The sequence below is a fragment of the Planococcus citri genome, chromosome 2 (genome assembly GCF_950023065.1).
Source record: "Planococcus citri chromosome 2, ihPlaCitr1.1, whole genome shotgun sequence".
NCBI classification, from domain to species: domain Eukaryota; kingdom Metazoa; phylum Arthropoda; class Insecta; order Hemiptera; family Pseudococcidae; genus Planococcus; species Planococcus citri.
In genome coordinates this window covers 61,522,567-61,540,999 of record NC_088678.1, presented here as the reverse complement: position 1 = coordinate 61,540,999, position 18,433 = coordinate 61,522,567, and the positions used below count along the sequence as shown (strand labels likewise).

General features: G+C 34.4%; 1 protein-coding gene across 1 annotated transcript; it reads left to right on the top strand.

The window, feature by feature from the left end:
* The first annotated feature begins 5,032 nt into the window (after positions 1-5,032).
* On the top strand, positions 5,033-17,179 carry LOC135836915 (protein argonaute-2-like). Its single transcript, XM_065351988.1, has 21 exons — positions 5,033-5,233; positions 8,301-8,771; positions 8,868-9,038; positions 9,130-9,360; positions 9,437-9,583; positions 9,677-9,899; positions 10,001-10,115; positions 10,196-10,398; positions 10,528-10,664; positions 11,784-12,006; positions 12,154-12,286; positions 13,353-13,472; positions 13,566-13,685; positions 13,810-13,934; positions 14,118-14,308; positions 14,495-14,660; positions 14,768-14,855; positions 14,958-15,152; positions 15,259-15,498; positions 15,588-15,772; positions 16,942-17,179. Exons 1-21 carry the CDS (start codon positions 5,230-5,232, stop codon positions 17,036-17,038), a joined length of 3,585 nt encoding a protein of 1,194 aa, XP_065208060.1. The 5' UTR covers positions 5,033-5,229; the 3' UTR covers positions 17,039-17,179.
* The last annotated feature ends 1,254 nt before the right edge of the window (positions 17,180-18,433 follow it).

Below are 18,433 nucleotides of genomic sequence, written 5' to 3'. Positions count from 1 at the left end.
ATTCTTTTATTTCTTTTGGACAAGGGGAAACATTTCTAACGTAACATATTCAAGTAAAACCCAGGGGTGCGGTGAAGGCACTTTCTTGAGTAGCAATCCTCGTTGACGATTTTGGGGGGGCCTTTTTTTTTTTTATAAATTCGTGAAATACTTACTTGAACACAGCAAAAAAAAAGTAGGTAGATGCCTCCGAATCTTCACGACCCCCTTATCACTTATATATTTTCAAACTATTTTTAAAAACGTTTATAATACCTACCAAAAAATAACAACTATTTTACCTATTTTTTCAACATTTTAAAAAAGAGTAAAAACGATCAACTTTTTTCATTCCGCATAGACATAGTGTTGTAAATGGCCCCCCTAAATTTGAGCAACCTCCTAAACACGAGTGCCCCCTCTAATCAAAATAATCCCCGTATTTCCTAAAAATCGATTAATTTGAAAAATGAAATAGAAAATATCTATTTTTTGAATAAGAATATCTCGAACGTTGTGTTATGTGCGCTAAATCGTTTCGTGTTTTTGAACTACATTACGTACTTGAGTGTGGCGATAGACACTTTTTTTTTGTGAAATAAAAACTCAAAATTGTTGATACCTAATTTGAACATTTTTTTCATTTTTTAAAATAAAATTGCAAGGATGCGAACAAAGAAAACTGGTTAAAGGTAAAAGGTTCCTAAAGGTTACTGAGAAATAGGTTCCGGTTAACAGTGATAGGCTAATTAGTTCATGGTTATGGGTTCCAAAAAATTGGCGCAATTTTTTTCGGGTCAAAGGTTAAGGTCAAGGTATTTTTTTTGAATTTTTTCAAAATAAAATTTTCGAAATGAGTATAAGATATACACTGCTTGGTATTATTTATTCAACTGTGAAACAATAACGAACCTACAAATGAACCATTTTAAACTTATTTCTGTGAAATTTAAAAAAATATTGCTCATTTTTTTCAAAAATGTATAACCAGTTGTCGCCTAGTTCAGAATATGAATGTAAACGAAAAATTCATCAAATTTTCCAAGTTTCGCACAAAAAATACCGAAAATTTTTGATTTTAAAAAAATGAAAAATTTAATTTATATCTATCAACCATAATTAACCGAAATTTTTTGAAGGTTACAGGTACAGGTACAGGTTAACAGTTATGGAAATTAAAATTTCAAATTCGGGTTCCGGTTCCAATTTTTAAAATTTCAGTTGAATGTTATTGGATAAAAATTATATTTTCCCCGAAAATTTTCGGGTCAATTCCGGTTTGCATCCCTAAAAAATTGTAATATTGATACCGAAAATTGGAAAATTCCAGGTTTGAATTTTGAAAAAATGAGGGGGCACTAATGCTAGTTTAGGGGGGGGGTGCTACTCATTGACCTTAGGGGGATCACCGCACCCCTGGTAAAACCAATAGGTACCAATACTCTGTTTTAGCCAAGATTTTTTATCATATTTTTCTTAACCAAATACAAATAGTTACAATCAAGTATTTTTGCTCTACTATGATAAAAAATAATAATAATAAACCTCTTTCGTACTAGATTCATTTTATTTTTTATTCAATTTTTTTCACAATGCAATCTATGCAAAGTGCAAACGATCTAATGCCTCCTTTATCATTTACTAATCAATTATTTTCGTCATACTGCAAAATAAAAAAATAACCTCTGTTTGTAGGCTACTTAATTTATTTTTCATTTTTGTTCATTTTATTCGTCTTCACTTCGAACGTTCGAGTTCAATACCTATTTTCACTCCAATTCTCTTCATTCAACAGAATGCAGGGCTACCTAACAAGGGAACTACCTGAACCGGCAGAAACGAAAATGAACGAATCAAAGCTAGATTGAAAGGGGACTACCTCAGGACCCCAAATCCAAAATTTCAAGTGCTGAAGTTGATTTCTCGATTTTTGGTGAATTTTTGAAAATTGAAAAATCCAAAAAATTATCAATAAAACCAAAAATAGAAAATATTGATGAAAATTGAAATTTTCTCGGGAAGTAGTTCAGATGGCGTCCCTAATTCATTTACAACTATCGAAATTCGCAAAACCTCAATTCCAGTCATTCTGGAGCCTCCAGCGATTTTTTATCATTTCTCCAGAAACTTGAAATAGCTCTGGAAGGGCTAAAAATCAACTTCAGCACAAATCACTTTATTTGGGGCCTATGTGGGTTGTCTTTAACCAATTTTTGGGGTTGTCGCGAAAATCGGCGTCTCTAGCTTTGATTCGTTCATTTTCGTTTCTGCCGGTTCAGGTAGTTCCCTTGTAAGTACCTATAATGTGTGTAATGATCAAAACATGGAAATCAGTTCCAAACTATAAACGATATGCTCGAACATGATCATTTGAATTTCCATGAGGAGCTTTCGAAACCGCCAGACGCCAATATGAGTAGGTATCGGTAACGGTAACCAGTCCACGAACATGTGATTTCAGTTCATACCTACTTGACACGATCAAGTGAAAAACCACATCCAATTAGTCCGGCATATGACAATAGGAGCAATTGCACCTCCCCCCCCGCCGATCCTCCGGGACAAATTTTTTCTTAAAGGGGACATCCTAAGGAACATTTTAAAGCAAACTTGCCCAAAAAAAAGTTGACCTTACTTACAAAATGGCGGCCATTTTGATTGACAGGTGAGCCGAAATCGCAGATTTTGCGGTTCAACATAGGACATGCACGAAATTTTTCAAACCTTACAAAGGTAGATCGAAAGATCGTGCAAAAATTCATCACCTGTCAAAATTTCAAGTGCTAAAGTGCGTTTTTCGATTTTTGGTCAATTTTTGAAAATCCAATTTCGGCCAAAAATGAGGGAAAAAATCAAAATTTTACCAAATTGACCAAGAAAGCTGAAATTTGGGATATACCCCATTCTCGACATGCCAAATCGATTGGAAACGGTTTCAATCCGTTTTGAGCAGTTCTGGAGCCTCCAGCAGATTATTGAAACTCGAAATTCCCACAAAATTCCTTCAAATTGGAGTTGTAAAGCTGAAATTTATTCTAAAAACTAATTTCAATACGCTACGAAGTACTGTAGGTGAATTTCAAGTCGTTTTGGAGCCTCCAGCGACTTTTTGAAAATTTCTGAAGCTTCCAACAGATTTTTGAAACATTGAATTTTTACAAAATTTCATCAAATGCGAATGGAAAGTTGAAATTTACTCTGCACTCCAATTTTAACACCCTCTGAAGACGACTTCAGGTGGGTTCAAGTCATTTTGGAGACTCCAGCGACTTTTTTGAAAATTACTGGAGCCTCCAGTAGATTTTTGAAACTTGAAATTTCCCCAAAATTTCAATAATTTCATTAAACTGAGATGGAGTGTCGAAATTCATGCTGCAAACTAATTTCAATACGCTACGAAATGGACTGCTGGTAGATTTCAAGTCGTTTTGGAGCCTAGCGACTTTCTGAAAGGTTGTATGGTGTTTTTTTTGGAAAATTGAAATTTCCTAAAAGTAGCTGGAAGCTTCAAAACCATTTGAAACCGCCATGCAGTCTGCGAAGTAAATTTCAGCTTGCCAACTCCATTTGATACTTAAATTAATGTTGCGGGAAGAATATTGGGAAGGCAAAAAAATCGTTGAATTCTTTTTCGTCGTCCGTGGGTTTGGACCGCGATAGCGATTCCCAGCTAACGAAAGAGCACGTATAATCGTTTGTTTAACCGTTCAACCAGTTCGGAATTTGCTTATTCCTCAAACTACGCAGCGATTCTACCATTCTACGACTGTTTTATCGTAGCAGACTGCAGAGGGGTACGGCGGACTATTCATCTGTTCACGGTTAGCCAACAGCGTCATCAGCTTACATTGTTCAATTTCTTAATTTCGTTAGCTCTGTTTTCTGTTATCGGTTTTATTATCGGACTCACAGTCTAACATTTTTATGCCTTTGTTAATAGTTTTACCGCTTCAAAATAACGTATGTAAGTTATCATTCGAAAAAGTACACGACAACGACTGCTTAATATTTTATAATCGTGCCCTAAACATGGATTTTTAACTTCTTCAATGCGGACTCACAATCTATTTGGTTAAGCAAATTTTTATAAATTTTAACCCTTAAATGCCACACTTATATTTTTTTCAAGATTTTCTTGCACTGGACTGACGAGAGACTTGATATCATGGCTACCTGATACATGTGCGTAAATGTTCAGCCTTTCATTTGGCATGTTTGACACATTGCCTACTTTCACGATTTCAACGAAGTAAAATTTCAGAATTTGACCCAAAAAAGCTCAACTACGAAGGTTACAGAAAAATCAAATGAAAAATTATCGAACACGTGCTAGTGTATTTTAAATGTAAATTATTCAATTTATTTGAAAAAATATGCATAAACGCCTTTTTAGGGGTGCCTAAAAAAATTTCTACTACCACTAAAAAATGTATTTAAAACTCCAATTAACTTTAAAAGGGGTCGTTATTTCGCATATTTCTTGTAAGAAGTAGGTCAAGGTAGTACTATGTAGAGTGGGGAAAAATTCAATTAACTCCATTTTGCGCTCTTATAAGTCCGACGCAAGAAAAAATCATAAAAAGTTGCCAGGTGACGTTGTAGAGTATCAAAAAAGAAGCATTTTCAACCCTACAACTTTATCTCCAAGAGTCATGAGGGGGGGGGGGAGGTGGGGAGGTACCTTTGAGTGGAGCCCCAAAGGAGAAGTTTTTCGGTGTGATATTTCGTTTGTTAGGTTTATGGACGTTGAGTTTTAAAATTGAGTTCACGAATGTCAAATTCTCCGGTTGGATTTTTTTGAACACCTGCTTATGAATGACAACGTTTGTGTCCATTTAGTTTAATATCGTGAAAAAAGCGAACAAATAAACATAAATTGAAGTTTTTTTTCTCTTTTGGATTAAACTTTGCATTATACATACGAGTACATACAATGTAGAGATAATTGAAGATTGTAACATAAAATACTTGTTAAAATCAATCAAGATAAGCGAGTAGGTAGGAAGGTATCGGAATCGAATGATTGGAAATTAAGATTGATATCATTCGATATCTACTGCAAGAATTTCATCTTGAGTCGAAATCACTCATAGGTAATTTCTAGTTTTTGTTCACGTTTTGCATTTTAAACAGTGTATGAGATTTACTAGGTATTTTTTTAAATCTCTCGTCGCATTGATTCCGCCAGTTGAACTCATCTAGTAGATACACCCATCTTCAATAAACCAGCAACGCAAATTTGAGATCAAAATGGGTGAGTCTGAATATCATCGGTCTTTAGTTGTAGAATAAAATAAACTCTTATGCTTGTGGTAGAATTGATGGTCGAGTCGGGGTACTTTCCATTTTTTATGCTTTTTGTTGCTGGAAAATTGCTAGAAAACATAATAAATAGTTAGGTAGGTACTTTGTTTTGCAATAGTCGTTCGGTTTTTTCACTTTTTGAACGTTCCAGTTTGGTGGTGTGGGTAATATTCTGTGTCTACAAAGGGTTCAAAAAATCATAATATTAAATTCGTGAAGATTAAACAACGATGTCAGATGTGTATTTGAATTTGAAGAGTTGAAGATCAAAATCAACTCTACCTGTCTCGTGCATAATTTCTCGAGTGTTTGCAAGTTTTTAATGTAGTAAAGAACGATGTGAATTTTAGCCTATAATACGTATAGGATGAGATGAAGGAGAGGAACATTTTTTTAAATCTTTTCGGTGAAATCTGAGTAGAAAAAGAATGATGCAAAAGTTCTAATGGGATGTCTCTTAACAGGAAATAATTTTCAAATTGAGTCAATCTTCGAATTATTTTTCAAAAATGAAAAAGTTCGGATTTTTTATTTATTTATTTATTTTTGATAGGTAATAATTCGAGATTTAAAATCAGCACTTTTGAAAACAAAACAAATGATATGTCTGATGATTTTTATGATTATTTGTTTAGAGGTCTGACCAAAAGTAAAGAAATGATTGTTCATATATCTAAGTTATCGAAATCCAGGAACAAAACTTATTCGGATGCTTGAAAAAGAGTTGTTGGGTTTTATTTTCAAAAAGTTTCCGAAAAATTCAGTAGGTATATATGTACCTACTCTTAACTTTTGAAGAATTCGTAAAAGGAAGCAAAAAAATGAGAAAAAAAACAATTTATTAAAACATTTTTTATTTATCTATATTGTTGGTATTTTTCTAAATTTTGAGAAAGAATCTTCTCTGTTCTCCAAGCTATTTTGGTCCCCTTGAATGAAGCTCCTCAAAATGGAAAAAATCAATAGTTGAAAAATTAAAAAATTAAAGCCAATGAAAAATGTTTGAAAAATGTTCATTTTCGGTGAAAATTTTTCCAAAAAACTTCCCAGGGTTCTAGAAAAAAAACCTCGTCCTTTGAAAAATATTAACCCCATTGTATGGAGCCTCCTCTCATCAACACTGGTTGGGAGACCGTGGGAGATTTCATTTGTTGCCCATTTGTTTAATTTTCTTCTTGATTTTTTTTTTTTTTTTTTTGAAATGAGGGGGTCTATACAAGGGAACTGAGTTGCCGGTTTAATTTTATAAGCCTGTGAAGTTGCTGGGTATTGAAACGAAACATTAAAGGTGAAAAAAAACATCAAGACCGTCTCCCTCGAATGTCGATTCATTGGAGTACTTACCTATTTTTCAAAATAGGTATTTCTGCCAAAAAAATGAATGTGATCTTATGGTCCTAGAAAATAACTCGAAAGTAGCTTTTTTACCTCCCCCTTCTCCCTTGAAAATTCAATCACGGTTTCGATGTAATGCCGTACCTATTTGTTTTGAATAGGTACCGAAATCACAAAAAAAATGTATATTATATGGACAGGCCATTCAAATTTATACGAATAAGAGTATTTCATTTCTGTAATCACGTTGAACCATTCCTATAGACTTATCATCACTTCTAAATGGAATGATAATTTAAAATTGATTTATTGGCATTTTCAGTTGCCTATTTATCGTATCAGTCACTTTGATATGAGATCATAATTTATTTCGTTGATTTTTCAATTTGATTGTGTAATGAAAATAAATACTTAGATTAACTTTAATTTCCTACTCAACTCGACTAACTCGAGGAAGCCAAACAACTAAAAATTTTTTCCGAGCATAAGTATGCAAATCCAGTAGCCTGCTCTGATTGCAGAACTTTTCATCCTCAATACCATACAGGGTGCCCAGAAATATCGAGTACCCCTAAGAAAGTTTTTCATTAAAAATATAGGTTGGCAATGTGAAATAGATGCATGTGATTGGTGGAATGTTATCTCTCCAGTCCAACAACCAATCATGTGCTATCATTATTATCATTCACTGTGACCAACCAAAGTATTTTAGTAGAAAATTTTGTTAGGGGTACTCGATATTTCTGGGCACCCTGTAGGTATACCTACAGTACCTACTTTCCATTCACATTGGTAGGAAAATATCATGAAAGTGGATATTATTGGCCGCAAATATACAATTTTACCTATATATTATAGAATTTTTACGATTCAACTTAACTGGAGTGACTTTTAAATGAATCATTCTCAAACATACACACATTTTAGTACTTACTGACTTACATTTTTACGAATTATTTTTCAGTCTTCTATTTATTTTTTTTTACCTTTTCAAAGTTTGTTGTGAGGTATCCGAGTTCATATATCATTTTCCCTAAATTTTTGCATGTTTTTCAATCATCTTAATTTTTTATGTGCATTCAATGATTTGAATTTCTTTTTTTTTCAACTTTTAAATGAAAATGTCGGGACACCCTGTATCTTCAAATATAGGCTTATGATTGGAAATCCTCAAATATATTTTATCTCAGTTTAATAAATTGGAGTTACGAAAGTCGCATTCCATTCAGAGGAAAGGCTTATTGATTATTGGTCCATTATCAAGACCAAAAATTGATCAGAAAGCATTCATTCGGTGATAAAAATAGACCTATTTGCGAGTTTTGTGGGTACAATTTATGTGTTTTTTTAATGGGCAAGAATAAAGAAATCCTGTTGATTGAGAATCGTAATCTTGAATTGAAAAATGAGGCGAATTATTTAAAAAATGGCGTAGCTGCTATCGCCAACGAATATTCGCCCAAAGGCAATAGTAAGTAAAAATGATTCATCTCGATAGTATTTTTTGGTCAGTGGGTAGTTCATTTATGTGAAATTGTGAATCCAAATTCTCATAAATGGTCATTTTTTTAAATCTCGAATAATAACGAAGATTTTCCAAGAATTGATGGCGTGAACTCGAAAAAAAAGTTATGTTAGGTAATTGTTTCAACGAATGCTCTGCATTTTTCTTCACTTCGCAGGTAATAACGCTTCCCAAGACCAGCAAAAACAACCTCCGCCACCTCCTCAGAAACAGCAACAGCAAAAGAAAGGAGGTGGACAGCAGCAGCAGCAACAGCAACAGCAACAGCAGCAGAAAAAGAAAGGAAGAGGTGCAGGATCTGGTCGAGGTGCTGCCTCTACAGAACAAGAACCTCAGAAACAAAGCAAAGGTAAAGGATCGACAGTCGCATCTGGTTCTCGAGCCACTGACGACCAACCAGCTCAGCAACCTCAACGAGGACCTTCTTCTCAGCAGCCGAAATCCGAACCTCCTGCTCAAAGTCCTCAAAAAACAGCTCAGAAAAAAGCTCAGAAAACACCAGCTCCTGCAGAACCTACTGAACCTCAACCGGTTCCTGTTACTAAACAGGCCAAAAAGAAAGGCGCAGGTGGTGCTGCTGTTGCTGAATCACCTGCTGCTGAATCAGCACCTCCTAAACAAGTTCAAGGTTCGAGATGACAATCGAGTTTTCAAGTTCTCGATTAGTTTTATTTTTGTGTTTATTTGAAGAGGTTTTCATTATTGATAATAATTTTTGATATAGAACCTCCAGTAAAGGATTCTGGCTCTTCGCAACCGACTCCTGAAGCCAAAGCTGCTGGAAAAGGTAGAGGTAAGAAGCTCGCTGCTAAACAATCAGAATCTGCTAAAGCAGCTGCATCATCGACACCGACACCGCCACCGGAAACCCCCGAGGTTGAAACTCCTGTAAAAGGTATGCTTTTATCTGATTTTATTAATTCTAATTCAGTAAGAGTTTGATGTGATTTTCTTTTGATGTATTGACTTATTCTTGGTACCTAAAGAACCTCCTGCACCCCAACCCGAACCTACCAAACCTGCCGGAAAAGGCCGAGGTAAAAAAGGAGCAAATGTCGATAAACCATCCGAACCTCTTAAAGCAGAAACTCCAGAACCTTCGAAACCTGCTCCTAAACCAGCTCCAAGCCAGGAACCTCCTAAACCTGCCAAATCTGCGCCTAAATCAGCTCCAACTCCAGCCCCAGAACCTGTTGCACCCGCAGTTTCTTTTCAAGGTGAATTTGAACTGACATAAATTGAAACGTTGGTGAGTTTTTTAGAGTTGATTTATTTGTAAGTTCTGTTTTTCAGAAAAAGCCTCAAAAGATCCTCCTCTACCAGCACCAGCCAAACCTGCCGGAAAAGGAAAAGGTAAAAAGGGAGCAAGTGCCGGAGGCGGAGCTGGTGCCGGTGATTCTAAACCAGCAGGTTTTTCCAAAGCTACATCTCCAGCTCAAGGTACGTACTATATTTTGAATGGATTCCAGAGAAATGGTTGCCAATTGATTAGTACCTACTACCTACCTAGATATTTTTTCCAATTTTTTTTAGATGCTCCCAAACAACCTCCGAAACCTTCTGTTGCGTATTCTGGACCTCAATTGCTCATACCTCGAAGACCTCAAGGTCAATGTATCACTCGTCGAGCACCTTTATTCGAGAAGAAATTAATTATAGAGGTCAATTATTTACCTATCAACTTCAAAGACTTCAATTTAAAAATCTTCCATTACGATGTCGAATTCAAACCAGATCGTCCAAAAAATCTTTACAGGTACCTAACTACATTGTTCTTCTATTGAATTGATTTATAGGAATAAAGTTTGAATAATTATGTTTTGTCCTTACTAATACGTGAATGTTTTTCCATCCCAGGCCTGCCCTCAGAATGCTTTTGGATAAATACGTTCCCAGACGTCACCCAGCCTTCGATGGCAAGAAAAATATGTACGCTGGAGGTACCAAGTTGGAATTCCCGAATGGTGAATCTGTACGTATGATGAAAGACTCGCTCAATTGAAAAAATTGAAAGTGAAAAATAAATTTAAAATGATATTACCTATGTTATAGGTTCAAGATACAGTCGAAGTATTCGATCCTGAACGTGGTAAAGAAGCTGAATTTGAAATTACTGTCAAACTCGTTGCTCAAAATCTTTCGTTGAGTAAGCTGGCAGAGTATTTGAAGAGTGGAACGTCTTTGAGTATTCCTCAAGATGTGATCCAAGGAGTGGATATTGCTTTGAGAAATGCTCCGATTATGAATCCGAATTTGTAAGTGATGATTAATTTGTCGTGGCATTTATTTGATGGAATTGTTTCGTAATCGTTCGCGAAAAATTCGCTTATTTGAATTTATGCGATCCTGTTTTGTGTTCATATGATTTTTTACGTTTGTTGCAGTGTACCAGTTGGAAGATCGTTTTTCGCTATTCCAAAGCCAGACTCACAACCTACTGATCTAGGAAATGGATTCGAATTATGGCATGGCCATTATCAAAGCGCCATCATGTCTTGGAAACCATATTTAAACGTCGATGGTGAGAAATAAAGAAATCATTCCAGATCATATGACCCAAAAATTTCCATTTTCATAGTCGATTCTTTCAACTTTTCTCAAATTTTTTCTCTACAAGATCTGCTCACTTATTAATTTATAAAAACAAGATTTGTTCATCTTTAATAGGTACCTAATTATAAAAAAAAAATATTAGTCTTGGATCTCATGCTTCCCCCTCCCCTCCTGCTCTTAATATTTCACGATATATTAGTACCAACTTGCAGTTGATTGCGTAATTTGATTACATTAAGTAGATCACTGTGGGTGAGGGGACCTCAGAGCAGTTTAATCGAAGAATGAGGGTCATATTCGTGTTCAGCACTTGAAAAACATTGTAAATCGAGGTGTCACACTATTGGGATCATTTTTTTAAAATTTTAACTCTATTGGGGAAGTATTGGGAGCCTTAGATCGAGTCCAATCAAAAAATCAAGATCATATTCGTGCTCAGCACCCTCAAAAACATGTCATTCAATATGTCACACCATGTGTCACACACATCTTTTCATTTTTTCAAATTTCGACTCAAATTTGAGGAGGCAGCTGCCCCCTGGTACTAGGATGAGCCTTTAATGGAGTCCAATCCAAAAACCAAGATTATATTCGTATTCAGCACCCTCAAAAGGATGTCATTCAATATGCCACTCACCCCACTTAATTTATTTTTTTTTGAATTTTAACTCTGAGGAGGCAGCTGCCCCTTCACCTTGAGATTCTCCATCTAAAAAATACTATATGTATTTTGAAATAGCATCAAAATTCACATCTGTAGTGTACTTTTTATAAAGTTTTAAAATTATGGTTCGTGCTCCTGGCGTAATTTTGAAAATTGATGAAGGAAGTCCCCCTCCTCCTTTTCCTCATCACCCCTCCTCCTCACGAGGACGCTCGAGCAAACCAATGGTGTTTTTTTCAGTTGTAGGTTGGTTGAAGCTTGTGGGGAAAAAAATCTTTGAGCCATTTCGAAACCTTACTTAGTCGAATTGTTATGGAATGATCCATCCATTTACTCTAAAACCATGCTGGGTCATTGATAAATGAATAGAATTACCTATTATCATTTGAACGAATACTTAAAACAATTTTTTTCTTTTCGCAGTGGCCAACAAAGCATTCCCTATTGCCCAATCTGTGATCAATTATATCTACAACGATATGAAAGAAGATCCTGAAAAGCAGCTTGAACAGAGAGCAGAGTACAGATTGCTGAGATTTTTAAAAGGGTTGAAAGTCGATTACAAAATACAATCAAATGATCCAAGCGGATTTACCAAAAGGACCTACAAAGTGAAGGATCTTGGTGCTCCACCAAACAGGCATCGGTAAACGACACTACAATTACTACATATCTAATATTATTTTACGAAAGCTATGTACTCGTAGCTTTTAATTTACCTATCCATTTCTTCATCAATCTGTTCGCATTCGAAGTGATTGGTTTGTTATGATGTTGTGTTTTCTGTCTACAGATTTAAACCGGAGAAAGAAGGCAGTCGAGAGATAACGGTCGAGCAATATTTTACCGATGTTAAGAAAATTAATTTGAAGTTTCCTCATCTTCCAACTATTGTGACGAGTAATCAGAACTTTTTACCCATAGAAGTGAGTATAGCTATTATACGATAATTCAAGATTTTTATAACCTATTTTACGAGTACGTATCTTGTTGGGAGAAATTTGTTGACTAGAAATTGGAAGAGTAGGCACCGTCTCATGGTTTTTTACCTTGAGAATTTTTGCAAAAATTATTTCAAAAAATGTTTTCGGAAATTTCTGAGTTTTAATTAAAAATTGAAGAATTATCTTGTGAACTTTTGAGATGATACCTTGAAAAAATTATTAGCATTAGGTATTTCATTGGAATTGGAGGTTGGTCTTTATTTTGAAGTTTTTATTTTTCATGCTCCTGTCCTCTAAAATTAAGTAAGTACAAGTAGATAGGTATTGTATCTTGTCAGAAATTATTTTTAGATTTTATTTTTCTAATTTTGAAAAATTGGTGCCTCTTGTCCAAAGTTGATGAAAATGGAAACAGTTTGATAGAAGAATCATTTCATAATTTTTTTTTTTTTTGTAAATTCTCAATAAAAATCTCTGAAAAATACAAGAAAAGTCAAAAAACCGAATTAAAATTTTGGTTTTATTACTGATTGAGAATTCCCTTAGATAAGTATAACTCCCCCCCCCCAAAACCCAATTTTTTTGAATTTTTGGAATTTTATATTAAAAGGTCTGATAGAAATGTTGATTCTGATTTAATAAAAAAAGTGTACATATAGGGCATTCATTTTCAAGTTTTTTTTTTTTTTTTTTTTTTGTAACTTACAAAACAGTACCTATTGGTTTTTAAAATCTCTTCTCTCCTTACATCGAGATGAAAACTTACATACATTTTTTGGAGAATAAATTTTTAGTAAACATTCAACTTTTGTGGAATTTTTCTGTTTTTTTGGGGGGGGGGTGTTTGAATTGCATGATTATTACACCCGTCGTGCGAGATTTTATATCATGCATTTGACTGATCAATTCTCTAGAAAAAAAAATTAATTCGTGCAAGAAAAAGGGTTATCAGAGTCAGTGTTGCTAATCACCTTATTTTACTAAACAATGATCTTTCTTATTGCGTACCTAATTGTAAACTATTAAGTATTTCATTGTTTAATCCCAGTTTTGTCACATCTCACCGAATCAAGCAGTCATGAGGAAACTGGACGAAAAGCAAACTGCCCAAATGGTGCGAAGTGCTGCTAAAGGAACTGATATACGAAGAGATCGTATTTTTGGAACGGTAAGACGATCAGCGAACAAAAATTAACAATAATGAAATGAATTCACGTGTCAAATAACAATTTTTTTTAAATTTCCTTTTTTTATTTTATAGATTGGTCAGTCAGGTTTTAATAACGATCCTTGCGCCAAAGAATTTGGAATTTCGCTGAGTACGAATTTTGAAAAAGTCGAAGCTCATATCTTGAAAGCACCTTTGATTCGTTACGCAAACGTAAGTTCCAAAAATCGATTCAAAATCACCGATTACTTCTTAAAAATTTTATTACTTGCTACTCGAGTAGGTACTTGATGGAGAGTGTATTCGACAGTTTGATTGTCAACTGTGGTGTTTTTAGGGCAACGTTCCGGTCAGAAATGGCGTATGGCAGACGAGAGGTGGAGAAAAGTTTATCAATTCGCCAGGATTGGTATCGTGGGTAATTATTAATACTGATAGAAAAATTGGACCTCAACAAATCAAGTAAGTTGGTGAAGAAGAAGAATACCTACCCATATTTTGACTTCTTGACATCTTTACTTTAGAAAACATTTACGTATTTTCCTCTTTTTTTTTAAATAATTTTTTTTTTTTAAATTCATTTAGTTATTTAAGTATATTATTATTTTTTTAATATTTATTTTTATTTTATTTTTTATTTTAAAGCAATCTCGTGAAAAATTTCAAGCAAGTGGGTGATAATATCGGTATTCCTGTGCAAGAACCCAAAGAAATTCTCAATGTGGGTGGCGCTATTCGATCTGAAGCTGATTTTGAAAGAGAGTTCCGCAAATTCGATAAAGGAACTCAGATTTTGGTCGTAATTATGGCACCGTTCGGTATCGATGATATTTACAGTGAGTGTTACAATGCTTGGAAAGGCTTAGATAGCGATAATTTTTCAAGAACCACTGAATAGGTTTTGAAAAGTTACGACTTTGGAAAAATAATTACATACCTATCTACCTGCCTATCGTTTTGATTGCATTATGTAGGGTAGGTGATTCATTTTAATTTGATATAAACGTATGAAAATTTCTCAGGCAAAATCAAGAGAGTAGCCGAATTGAAAGTTGGCGTTTTAACTCAATGCTTGAAAGCAGCCACTTGCGATTTTCGTAAAATGAACGCGATGACTGCGCAGAATATATTGCTGAAAATCAATTCCAAGATCAGCGGAGTGAATCACTCGTTGGCTCAAAGTGTATTGTAAGTGTAACTTGTTTTTTGAATTTTATTCATTAGGATTAGAGCTACATCCCTCAGAACAAAGTTGAGTGCTCAAAGACTTGATGGACATTTTTTTATTCCTATAGACCAACTATTTTGAGAGAACCGGTGATGATCGTTGGAGCTGACGTCACCCATCCAGCGCCTGGCACAGATGGTCTTTCAATCGCTGCAGTAAGTATTCAAAAAAATAATCACCAGTGTTCTCCTGCCTCAAAAACAAATCTCTAATCCGTAAATTTTGTACCATAAATGTTCCTACCTAACCTATTACAGGTGGCAGCATCTCATGATTCGTACGCCTTCAAGTACAACATGCTGTACAAACTTCAGCCCGGTCGCCAAGAAATGATCGAACGTCTACAAGAGATGATCGAAGAACAGCTTCGATTCTTTTACCAGAATTGCAAATGTAAACCGAAACGTATATTGTACTATAGAGATGGAGTCTCTGAAGGACAATTTTTACAAGTTAGCTGATTTTTTTCTCTCCGGCATTAATTTAGCCTACCTACTTTATTTATACCGAGCTGGATTATTGTAATTTTTGAAATGATACGTAAATGCTCGTGTGTAGGTGCTGAATATCGAATTACGTTCCATTAGAGCGGCGTGCAAGAAATTAGAAGACGGATATGAGCCTGCAGTCACTTTCTTGGTGGTACAGAAACGTCACCATACCAGATTCTTTCCCACCGGACCCAAAGATTGGGATGGAGAAAAAAATAAAAACGTGATGGCTGGTACTTTGGTCGATTGCACCATAACTCATCCAACTGAGGTTGATTTCTATCTTGTTTCGCATCAGAGCATACAGGTAAGATGATCGGTAGTGATATTTAGAAATAATTAAGCGGATTTAGGTAAAGGTAATATTGATCATTATGGATGCGGTGAATTTTTCAGGGTACTGCTCGTCCTACCAAATATCACTTGTTATGGGATGACAATAAAATAGATCAAGATGAGCTGGAACAATTGACTTACTATCTGTGCCATATGTTTGCTCGATGTAATAGATCGGTGTCCTATCCTGCACCTACTTATTATGCGCATTTAGCCGCATTCAGAGCCAGAGCATGGTGGGATGGGTAATTATCTTGATGTTTTTACTTTTAATTGCTTTATTAGGTATATCGCGAAAAAAAAAAAAAAAATGTTGAAGGATTTTGACCAAATTTAATGAAGACTAGTTTGAGTTGATGCTCATTCAAAAAAAATGTTGGTTTTGGAGAAGCTTCTAATAAAAAATTGCTAGTCAAAAACATTAATATTTTTTTGATTTTTTGGAAATTGGCAAAAATGAGTTCCAAAATATTTTCCCAGTTTCAGAAATGTTATCTTTCGATGTATTTGCTTAATTGATGCAAAATATTGAACCGGGTACTTTCAGAGCTTTTTACTTCCATTTATAAGAAATAAATAAACGTAAAACTTCTTAATCTCAGGGCGTTTAATAATACTTTCATATAACATGACATCTTTACATAACGAGGAATAAAAAGGTAATAATGAGAAAAATACGTTAACTTCAAAATACAATAGTTTTACTAGCGACGTTGCCAATAATCTAAACATTCTGTAATCTAACTTTGAACTTTACTCGAGCTATATTGGCATGAATTTGGCGGAGGAGGTGCCGTTTCACTGCCCCAACTGTCTCGGCACGAGGCACGAGAAGAGGGACAGTTCCACAAACACCGTACTTTCAGAGCTTTTTACTTCCATTTATAAGAAATAAATAAACGTAAAACTTCTTAATCTCAGGGCGTTTAATAATACTTTCATGTAACATGACATCTTTACATAACGAGGAATAAAAAGGTAATAATGAGAAAAATACGTTAACTTCAAAATACAATAGTTTTACTAGCGACGTTGCCAATAATCTAAACATTCTGTAATCTAACTTTGAACTTTACTCGAGCTATATTGGCATGAATTTGGCGGAGGAGGTGCCGTTTCAATATTTGATAAGAAAAAAATTTCCAAAAACAGGCGATTCAAAATCTTTTATCAGTGACTTTCAACTCAAAGTGAAGGTCTTCACCAAATTTGTTCAAAATCCTACAACATTTGTTTTTTTTTGCGATGTTCCCAGTATGGGCCTACATAATTACTTGAAAATAGTAAAGGGAAGTCAGAACCCTCGAAGAAGTGGCTGGTTTTCCACTTCGAAGTGGGCCAAGCCCTGTGGACTTCTCCAGCAATTAACAATCTGTTCTTTTTTCCCCTTTTTTTTTTACTCTTCTAACCGCAGCCAACGTTATGATGCTTCTAATTTGACGAAGGAGCAAGAAACCAAAGGAAGAATTCAGGACCACATCGTAAAGAATGCTCCGATGTTTTTTGTTTGAATCGGTCACGATAAAATTCTATTTACCTACCTACATATAAATTTCCTGGTCAATTGATGTTTTTTAAAATCATACCTACTTCATTTTTCGCGTGATAAATTTGTGATAAAGTTGCTTAAAAAATCGTTTTATTCAGTGCAATTCGGATTGGTTCTTTCCTATTTATTTCTTCCTCATTTCTGTATGTGCCAAAATTTTTTTTAAATAGAAAAAAATTCAAAATTTCTTGATTTGAAAAAAAAAGTAAGAAAGGATGGGAGGTATTGTTGTCATTATCGAGAATCTTTTTTCTAGTTGTGCATTTTGATGTACTTTCACAACCAGAAGAAAGATTCAATGATGAAGACAAAGCGCCCCAATGGTACATCCTTTCTAATTATTAAAAAAAAATAATACCTAATGAAGAAATTTTAAAATTTTTCCTTAAGTATCTACCTATTAAAATTTTTCTCGCAGTTGAAATTTTCAGAATAAAATAATTTTACATATCAAAGGACAAACAAATACGTATTCATTCTGAATTTTAACTTCGAAAAATTTATCTACATATCATTTGAGGAATTTGTTTAAAAAACCGCCATCAATGTCAAAAATTCAAAAAAAAAAAAAAAATGTATATGTTAGGAGGCCAATCAAATTTGGTGGTAAACATTTGATTTTGGGACTGCAGATTGTTCATCAAATTCGGTCAACGTCAGAAAATGCAAAAAAAAATTCATTTTCTCTGTAAAAATGTTGACTATGGCCAGGGTTGAGCAAACACTTTTCGAAAATAGATCAATGTATCCTGAGAAGAGTTGCAATTCCTCGAACTTTGAATCGATTATGTTTGCATATTTCACTTTTCCATTCAAATTTCAAAATGAAATTTCAACAAATGCATGCTCAAAATTTTCGTGCTTTCGCTGTCCACACAAATTTTCTACTTATTTTATCCAAAAAGGTTTGGTCAAAAATTTCAGAAATTTTAAAAACTTTAACGTGATAACATTTTACAGAAAATTTCCATTAACTTGACATACCTACGTATTTGTTCCCTTCGCATCTTTAAATAACATAGGGGATCGTTTTGAAGAGAGAGGAGATCCAGTTTATATGTATGTACTTAGTAGGCACCCTATGATTATAAGAATCAAAGTAAATGATTACATATGTAGGTTCTTGAATTCATTTATCTTTGTTCTTTGTTTTTTCTTTTATCAGACATTGCGATCTCATTTTTTTAGGCCAACTTCTCGCTTGAAAATTAGGTTGAGTACTAAATTTTTTTCTAATAGTCAATCAAAATGCAAAAACATAAATATTAAGGGAAAAGAGTTGAAAAGAGTTGAAGGACTTGGACTAAACCCTTTGAAAAGGAGGGTTTTCATATTTCAACTCCTTTAAGTCAGTTTT